General features: G+C 42.8%; 1 protein-coding gene across 1 annotated transcript in view; it reads left to right on the plus strand.

The window, feature by feature from the left end:
• The window catches only part of kdm7aa (lysine (K)-specific demethylase 7Aa), a 28050-nt gene that overhangs the window by 2775 nt on the left and 14898 nt on the right, over window positions 1-10377 (plus strand). The window contains exons 2-4 of the mRNA XM_020616749.1: window positions 6055-6140; window positions 6640-6757; window positions 7364-7524. Coding sequence (XP_020472405.1) covers window positions 6055-6140; window positions 6640-6757; window positions 7364-7524 — 365 coding nt within the window. The remainder of the gene's footprint in view (window positions 1-6054; window positions 6141-6639; window positions 6758-7363; window positions 7525-10377) is intronic.

Below are 10377 nucleotides of genomic sequence, written 5' to 3' on the forward strand. Positions count from 1 at the left end.
TGGGGCTTGATGGGACAGAGGGAAAGATTGATGGCAGCTCCAGCGAGCCAAGTTTAATGTGTGATCCGTCAATGTTGCCCACAGTGTGGACACTAAAGGGGGCAATTGCACGTGCAGAGTGCCTTTTCAGTGTTAACGCTAAGTGGACAAGTGGATCCTTCTTTTTCAGCCGCTGTTTCAGATCTGGTTTAGATGTCTGATAAGTTAATTGGTCAAAGAGCGGCCTTATAGCTCCTGTTAAAAGCTGTGTTTACACTCATTAGCAAGGCCCTCTCTGGGGGGCAGGCAAACTGCATTACCTTTCATTTGATCAATGTTGATTAGGGGTCAACAGCCTCATTTATTGATTACCAGTCATTTTGAATTAAGATATTGAAGATATAGCACTTTTGCCTTGTAGTTCAGTGGTTGGTTTGGAAATCTTTATAATCAGATATCTAATTTAGGAATAAACTTGGTTCTCTCAGCATCATAACACAAACACTAATCAATCGATGACTGACTTAAATATGAAATGGACAGCTTAAACCATTTACTACTTTCTCACCTTATGTTCAGAATAATAACCTCTTTGTAATTCTTTTTTTCTGGGGGGACTTTTTGACAAGCATAGAGGATTGCACTCATCCAAAGGCCAACTGGCTTTTGGACTGAGTTGGCTTATTGATGTATTTCAGCAGCAGACAGTATCAAGACTGATGCCTTTGTCGGTTTTACAGGGGCACTGGGGGTATTAGGACAACCATGTTGGTAATGTGTGAAAGCGGAGCCCCAGTGCTAGGAGCCTCAGTGCAGTTCAACCTGCACTAAAAACAATTAAGCTGTTAAAACTCCCCGGGGCTCCCTGATGCCCCATAAACAACAAAGTGATCCTCCTTTGTTGTTTACCAGCTGACTGCAGAGAGAGGCCCACAGCCTCCTTCAAGCTGTAACCACTGCAGGGGTGTTAGGCCACTGTTTCGCTTAGCTAGCTGCCATGATTTTACCAGTAAAGCCAAAATGACCTGTGTCATTTTGTGTCAGTGCCTGTGTTGATGCAAACTTTGGCTGAATGTCTCAGGAAATGGGGCCAGGGGAGTGAGGTTCTCCTCTGGGGCAGATAAAGATAGCCAGGTGTGTTAAACTGTCCTCATCTCCTCTCTCTAACTCTAGCAGCCATCCATTAGGGATCTGCCAGCTCACTAATGTAGGCGTGTCACTGCCCCATACAGAGCAGTTATTTAGAACTTAAAATAATGGCCATGCCCACCTCTAGCTTTTGTGTTTCTGCACTGATCATTGAGGACAATGAACCCCCTCACAGTGCGTGGACTAATGAATAAGCTGTCTCAGTCACACAGGAAGGAGGCCCTTGATGAGAGGAAGTGAAGGGGAGAGGGGCTGTTGATGGCAGGGGGTTTAGCCAAGTACACAGATCTCCTCACATTCAGGAAGGGATATTTTGCTTGGTAATCTGCTGCAGTGCCGTCACAGAACAACCCTTTGGTTGGAATAAGAAGAGGCTTTGTGTCTGTCTTTGTTGAACATTGACAGTACTCTCTGTCACTTCCTATTAAAATATGCTGTGTTTTGTTCTACAACATAGGATAACACTATCTCAATAAGTTTAAGGCTGAGGTCTGTTCAATCTGATCCTCACACCGATTGCCTTGCAAGCAGATAAGATTCACATTCCTTCAAGAACTTTGGGCAAACTCACCAGCTTTGCAATGATGCAATACACCATCAAGCCTGAACAAGGCAGGAAATACTTTGCCCACCCCACACCCTTTTTTCTTTAGTTTATATTTTGTCTCAAGCCCACACAGTTTCACAAGCCTGGGTGCCTTCATTACAGGTGACGCGTATGCTGAGTCAGGCCAGCAAGTGCAGCACATTGCCCCAGTTTCTTACTATATAATAGAAAGTACCAAGTGTAATGAGGACAACGAGGTCACTGCAGCTGAGCACATGCTGCTCGCACATCTCAAACCCGGCAGCAGAAAAGTGTGACTCATGCTTTCCCCCAGCAAACAGCCACATGTTTGAACCAGGAATGTGAGCTAGGCCTAACACTACTGCCAAGCACTGTGCAGTGTTATTGTTGGTCATCTGTTTGCTCACGTGCAGGAGCAGGAGTGCTTCTTTGAGCTTTCTTGTTCCCTACTGTATTTTCATAGTTTTTTTCCTATGGTATGTGTAGGCAAAAGTAAGAGGGATGCCTCTGTCACAAATGGGCCTACTTAAGGACAAAACAAATATTCGATCGGTTACTAAAGCTGTTAGTTTGTTTTAGTAGGATGATTATGGCAGCTAAAGGCAGGTTGGGGCTCTTTAACCCAACTTAGTAGAAATGTAACTAACGTGTGTTTAGATTAGGAATTATCCTCTTTGCAACTATGTAAATGTTTGCTTTGCAGCCAATAAGAGCATCAGGTTGTATGTGGTCAGTTGGCAGGAAACTACTGTTGATATCCTGTTTGTGTACTGGGGTGATGGTCAAGGATTCACATGAGGTCACCATTACCTGATAAGTTAATGACCCTCGGCTTTATTTCCATTACACCTTCCTGCAGCTCCTTGTACTAAAGCCGATAGCAGGCTCCTGTGTGTTGTGTGGTGGGTTTTTAAAAGCAGAGGATATAGCAGCAACACATCCATCTTTTGTACCCCATCAGTAGGTCAATGCTAGCAACCAACTTGAAGCAGTTGATGATTGTTTGAAATGGTGAATACTAAGTTTCAAGTCAGTGCAGTTTAGTTATGCTTACATGGTGTAATTCCTTCCTTGGGGTCAGCCATCACCGATGCTAATGGCACTGTTAGGTATTTTTAGTCAGATAGAAATTGGATAGATACTTTATGTATTAGAAATGTTTAGTGGAGATAGGATGTCTAGTTAGACTGTTAAATGCTTAGTCATGCTTATGAGTTTCTACAGGGTACATCTGGTCAAGGATAACTAGAGAGAAGAGTTGATGACTGTCAGCAGACAGGGTGTTTAATATTATTATTATGACGTGTATAACTGTAGCCTTAGCCATAATAGGTTCTTATGTTTAAGCCACGACATGTTACTAGAGGTCGTGAGAATGTTTTTAGCTACACACCACTTAACCAACAGACACACACACATTGATTTGCTTCATGTTTTGACTACTGCTATGACCAGCTGCAAAGCTGGTAACAGAGACGTCTCGGTTGACGTTTCTGGGTAGTATGGGGCTAGCCCAACCGAGGGGATAAAATGTATAGGCCTGGTGGGCTCAGGGTTTTCCATCTTACATTTGCCTGCGTGCATGGTGGAGGTGCAAGATACTTGAGCGTGTAATGTTAATTTTACCTGTGATCCTTTGAATAAATCAGCACTGTTTTGAAGTTACTTGGACTGTCTCGTCTCTCAGAGTTAGCAATGGTAACAAGAACCATATAGTCTTACAACATGTTTGAAATGGTGAATACTAAGTTTCAAGTCAGTGCAGTTTAGTTATGCTTACATGATGTAATTCCTTCCTTGGGGTCAGCCATCACAGAGCTAATGGTACTTAGTAGCATGTTTCTTGAACAAGCACAGGGAGGGAAATAATTGCATTGGCCTCTGTCATGTGAACATGTAGCCAGTCTGGATGCATTTGGCTTCAAATCAGATTTTTCAAGCTATACGTTATCAAGGCTGTCCCACAGCCAGGTTTTCAATGTGATGGTGTTTGTGCATGTAAGCAGGCAAAGCTTTAAGAAAGGCCAAGCAACAGACATTTCCAGTTCAAATGGGGACATATGATTTGATCTTGTAAAATATAATTGTCTTCAGACCTCAAATCACTTCATAACATGTGGCCTGTTAAACACAGTGGGCCCTTTGTGTGTGACCTCTCCACCTCTTTGTGCACATCACTTAACTGTAAAAATGTCCTGTGCACATGCTTGAGTGACACAAACGTGCAGCTTGCAGTTTTTCTTACTCTAAATAGTCTTTGACATCCTTTCATACTGAATGGCAGCTTGGTTGCAGTTCAACCATTGCTGCTTTGGTATGCAACAGAGGAATGCATGTGTGTTGGTGCCTGTGGTTTGGCTGTTGCAGGACAGTCGGGGGTAGTGGTGTGAGTGACACTTACAGATCCATGGGAGAAACCGTGAGTCAGAGACGAAACTCACCATGTGTACAAGCAGTTGGTGCTCAGCAAGGTGCTGAACTCATGCAATGTCAGCAGAATAGGAAACCCTCCATTATTTTGTCTTGGGAGTGTTCCCGCTTATTCCAAGATGGTTACTCACACCACTAGGAACATTAGTTAAAGCTACTCTACCTAATTTCTCTTTAGCCCAGAGGGTCTAGGGCACACCACATCCTGTCCTATTTTCACTTGATTCATCAATCAATATGTGAATCCCAATTCTCTTGTCCATGTAAGATGCAAGGAGAAACTACAAGGCAACTTTTTCATGTAAGACGCAAGGAGAAACTACAAGGAAACTTTTTAACTGACCCGAGACATCTCTTCATGTGAAGCGTTCAATCACAAACTGATTTCTAATAAAGGAGTGTGTCAATCCATAACAGACTTCGGCAAAGGATGCACTCATGTATCCTCGGCCATGGCTCCTCCAGGCAGCCTTCTCGGTCCTCAGAGCAGAAATAAGAGCTTTGGGTCATCCTTCATCATGGTGGACCAGGATGACTTCTGTGTCTGTCGAGGACAGAACAATAAAATAGGGGAATTAGGATTCACCTCGCATGTAAGGCTGTAAGGCCTGTGGGGGACCCTTTGACAGACCTGCTAAGAAGGTAGCCCCACCCACGGACAATGAATTAAAAGAAAAGTAAACCACGGTCAGGGTTCAGGCTGGTTTGTCAGGAAGGTGGCAGCTGGCTGTGGAGTTAAACACACTTTAGTTTAATTGCAGTAAAATCAGGTGCAGCAAACGTCCTTAAAAAGCCTGAAATATGATTTTGTTGGGTCTTAAAAATGATTGATCACCTTCAGATTAAGCTGATTAGTTGAGGAAGATGTTACTTATGTGATGTTGTGTTGACTTCAGTTGTGCTTTTGTGTGTGTCTGGTAAAATGCTGAGGAGACACATGCTGCATTTTCATAAATGCGACAGTGGTGCGGTGGGTACAGCAGTCGTCTCCCAACCAGAAGGTTGAAGGTTTGAATCTCGGTGCCTCCCGTCCATGTGTTGAAGTGTCCTTGGGCAAGACACTGAACCCCCCCGTTGCCCCCGATGGTTAGAGCCATGGGTTGAGGTGGCGCCGCAGATGGCTGCCATCGGTTCTGTACTGGAAACAAATTCCTTGTGTGTAACATATTTGGCCAATAAAGATGATTATCCTCCTATTATCCTTATCCTTAAAATCCTAGTTCTTGCACTTTTAAATAGCTGAAATTAGTTACACTGGCTACATTAGTTATTTGGATTAGTTTAATAGTGTGAAATCAGATAGAAACAAATGTTTTAACTTTTAAATTAACAGAACAATTTGCATTAATGTTAATAATTGATTTTACTTATAAGTAACTGCCAGCTGATGTGATTTCTGTGGTTCTTTAACATAGGGGAGTTATCAGAAATGCCTGGTATCTGCAAATCTGAATCAGAACTTATGTCACCGGTTTTTCTGACTTGGCCTATTTGTCAAGCCCATTTGGTTGAAACAGTAGGATATGAATGCAGCATTAGCACTAAGGCCAGTTACATTATTACCACAGACCTTAAAACAACACTGGTGTTTATCCCAAACCTGTAACTTCTCCTCTCATATACATACATGGTGTTTGACAAGGTTTGACATTAACTTGGGTATAATTAATCTGTTTTAACTTGAAGGCCAAGTAAGGGACACCAGGGTGCCCTTAAATGTTGTCAGCCCTGGAAATTATGCTTTTATGAGACTTATTATTGATCACTACCTACGTTTACTAAGAAATATTTCATCCCATTCTTCACACTGACACATACTGATTCAACATTCTTTGCACTTTCTGAAAACCACATTGAAAGTGTCTTAAATGAATCAGCATGTTGGAGAACTCCTGAATCCTAACTTGGGAGTTTCTGTCCATCTCCAGCTGTGTGCAGGTAGAAGAGCATCATGCTGTGGATATTGACGTTTACCACTGTCCCAACTGTGATGTTGTACACGGACCCTCCCTGAGTGAGTAACGCTTTCTGGCATTAGTAATATTGTTTCCTTTTTCTGTTTTACCTCATGTAGGCTGCCCCCCTTTCCTCGATCCTAACATGTGACTCATTTATCACATGGTGTCCTCTGATTCTCAGCCTTACATTTACATGTCTGACTCTCTTACCATTCAGTGTTTCCCCCTCCCACCTCTGTCTCTGTCTGTTGGACTGGTCCCAGAGGGAAAAGGCCACTCTCTGCAGTGTTAGTCAAGTCTGATTTATATCTTTTTTTTTTTGTGTGGGGGCGGCATTAACAGCCTAATTGAATGGTGTTGTAAACCCTCCACTTTGATTGAGCAAGCTCCTCCGTCTCTTAGCGCAGGGTTTGAGTAGTGAATTAATGTCCTTACAAAATGTGGTGCTGATGTGCATAATTTACCACTTAGTTGGGAGAATGAGCTTCAACAGGACAACGACATGATAAAACAGAAAGAAACAGTCCTATCAACCTCTAACGTCTCTGTTTGCAGTGAAAAAGCGCAACAACTGGCACAGGCACGACTACACAGAGCCAGATGATGGATCGAGGCCGGTGCAGGCTGGCACGCCAGTGTTTATCAAGGAGCTACAGAACAGGAGCTTTGCCAGGTAGATATCAGTTTGGGCGCATGTACTCTTAGTTATAATTTGCAGTGCCTGTTTACCCATCAACCAAGGGTTAAGCCTCGTTCTTATCTGCTGATTTGACCTGCTGATAGCAGCTCTGCACTATATTGTGATTTATTAGTATCCATCACAGTAATGTTCTTTCATTAAGTTAGTTCTGGCTATGAAAATATCTGTACTGTAGAACTGGAGTTGCATCCAGGTACTGTGTGTTACTCATTGTTAAAATAAGAGACTTTTGATATGTAGTAGTCATGTTTACTTTTTTTATTCACTGAATCTGAGAACAGTAGTTATAGCAAGTAGAGATGCACCAATTGTAATTTTCCCCCACCCGATATTGGTTCTTTTTTTTTTTTTTAAGTTTAACATTGTCTTCACGGTCAGCAAGAGTTGACTTTTTTTTTTTTTTTTTTTTTTTTTTTTTTTTAAACCAAACACCCTTTTAAAAGTAAGCAAAAATAATCCTTGTGAAAGTGACGAATGTTGCTTATCTAAAATGTTCTGTTTTGTAAACTCTGTAAGGAGTCGTGATGTTAATGAAATGGAAACAGCTTAAGTTGAGTGAATGTTACGATCTTGTTTCAGTGCTGAGGAGATTCTGATCCGGATGAAGGGTGAGCAGGTGACGACCAGGTACCTGGAGAGACATGGCTTCAACTACCCTATAGTGGTCACTGACATGGAGGGCCTGGGGCTCAAACTTCCACCCCCTACTTTCTCTGTGAAAGATGTGGAGCAGTATGTGGGTAAGGACGCTTCATAATGAACAGGCTTTATTCTGCAGCGTAAACAGTTGCCATCAGCTGTATCAAATGTATATCTGCTGGGAAGGATGTGGGCTTTGTGATTGAAACACACGGCAGCTTCAGTCTGCTTAAAAGCTTATGACACCACCCAACACCAGCCAGCTAAATGGCCATCGCTGAGCAGGCGATGTGTCAATACGACCAGGTCTCCAGGTTCGCGGTGCTTTAACCCTTTTATCTGGCATCAGGCGATGGCTGAATGAGTTCTAAATGAGTGAAGGCTAAGCTTTCATTGCCCTCTCTATGACCACTATGCTTCCTTATTGAAGCAGCCTGCCATTTTCCAGCTCCGATTACAAGCCCATTACCGAGCCCACCGGTGTTTTTATCATTAAGTTCAGATTACAGACTGCCTCTCTCACTTTATCTCTCTCCCATGCCCTATTGAGCATTAAGCCAAGGCACAGGTGTTGTGACCAGGGGCTGAGTGTCAGGTTACAGTTGGGAGACAATGGGACAACAGGATGTCATCTGTGACTCAGTAGGGTCTAAGCAGTCATCTTAGTGTGTGGCCAGTGACTTAGCCCAGTGTTGGAGAAATGTTGAATGCCAGTCTAAGTGTTATGATGGAGGTTGCATAAACACAGCTTGTACTTAAGATTGGTATGATACAGATGCTTTACACATTTACAGTACATGTCTTGCTTTATTTTCATTTTTATGACCCACATATGTGGGAAACTGGTGCTGGTGTTTATACATGGACGCATTCTTTTGAATATACAAGTCAAGCAAATCAGGAATAATACACAGAGAATTCAGAATGATTGATCAGTTCCAGGAGATTAAATAAGAGTGTTATGCATAATATATAATGATAAGTACAGTAATCCTATAGGCATGTGTAGAAATGTCACAAACTATATACAATGCATTGTGATGCAATTTAAGATTTGAAAGAGGATATAATCCTCCCCATCTGTAACCTCAGCACTCTCTATGTTACTCTGATTCTGTCAAATAGCATCCTTTACGTAAACCTTAACAGGCGAAGTTAAAATGTTATTTTATTACCTGCATTACAGCAGCAAGTTGTATCTTTAAAGGTATTTCAGTGATCTCCCAGAAGTCTGCCTGTCCCAGAATGATACATGTTTGTCTGGGTCAAAGCCAGTGTTGAAGTTCAACATTTATGAAATAGGTAAAGCCTATAAATCCAACGTTAACAATGTGCTGCTTGCTGCCCCAGCTTGCACAGCAGAGTTAACACTGTGTCCAAGGAAGAAGAAGCAGAGCACAGCAGCGTCACCTGTGGAAGCATTTAAACGTTGGTTTTGCTCCAGAGATGTTTTACCACTTGGAGCAGGTAGTGTGACCACTGGGTTGTTCTGTACAAGGTAGTATGTGCAGTAGCACTGTAAATAAGTCTTGAATTTAGAGAAAGAAGAGCATGTTTCCCCCACAGAGTAAATGATTTTAGACCTCTTTGCTTCATAAATTGATGTTTAAATGAAACAGAGAACAGCTTTTCTGGTTCAAACATGTTGACAGACATATTTGCAACAATAACCTTTTGACCTCTTTAATATTACTGATTATTGTAATATATAATAGTGATTATGCTGCACATAAGGTAGCTTAAGATCCTCTCGAGATGGTGCAGCAGAACTGTGGATTTTGGACTTTTCACTAAAGGTTTTTCTCTTGCTGCTGTGTTTTTGAAGCTGGCATTGTGTGGTTTCAGGCAGCTTTTGTCTCCCAGGGTGTGACTGACTGCCTTTACTCCAGCTGTTCTCTGTCATCAGATGCTGGCCAGCTGGGCTTTGGAGGTGTCTGTGTGGGCAAGTGCATGTGAGTGCCCGTGTGTGTGTGTGTGTGTGTGTGTGTGTGTGTGTGAGAGGGGTAATAAAAAAGGTGTGTGGGAGGGGTGTGGGGAAAATACAACAAGCAGCTGTCTTGCTGCACACACTACACCCCAGTCCTACTTCCGGCCCCACGTGTCACCAGAGTATCATTTGTAGCCTCCCAGCTGTTGGCTGTGTGCTTTGACTCTATTCTTTTTCTTTTTTAAGCATCTGTTTTGTGTCTTACATGTGCAAACACACCGCATGCGGTGTTTGCACGCTCTTCTTCTCACATCAATACACACATTTCTCTCTATGCTCAAAGTCGCCCACACACATATAGGCATTAAACACAGCAGCCCTCTTACCTCCACCCACTCTCCCTCCTCAGGGACTAGTGGTCTGCACAGACTGACAGATTGTCGCACTTGCTTCTCTGTATAACCCCCTCCCCATACTGCCATACTGGTGCCAGTTTCCCTCAGGGCTTCATCTCTAAAAGTTCATGGAGATGCCAGCAGGCTGCTGACCCCAGTGAACCTCACACCCACTAAGCAGCCATTTAAAAAGTTCAAGATATTTTTCATTCAAGAATCACTGACTGCATAATCTCTCCATTTGATATAATATCAAATCAAGTCAAATTTTATTTGTATAGTGCCAAATCACAACAAAAGTCATCTCAGGACACTTTACAAAGTAAGGTCTAGACCTTACTGTTATCAATATTATTACATAGGGAAAACCCAACAACCCCTCTTGAGCAAGCACTTGGCGACAGTGAGGAGGAAAAACTCCCTTTAACGGAAGAAACCTCCGACAGACCCCGGCTCTTGGTGGGCGGCCTTCTGCCTCGACCGGTTGGGGTGAGTGGATAGAGGAGAGACAAAAGAAGAAAAGCAACAAGATACAACAAATAATGAAACACTGATCAGGTCGATGTGGCTGGTGACTGCTCGTCAGAGATGTAGAGCTCCAGGGCCAGGGCAACCTGTAGAAAGGTACAGGG

Source organism: Monopterus albus, unplaced genomic scaffold (assembly GCF_001952655.1).
Source record: "Monopterus albus unplaced genomic scaffold, M_albus_1.0 scaffold178.1, whole genome shotgun sequence".
NCBI classification, from domain to species: Eukaryota; Metazoa; Chordata; class Actinopteri; order Synbranchiformes; family Synbranchidae; genus Monopterus; species Monopterus albus.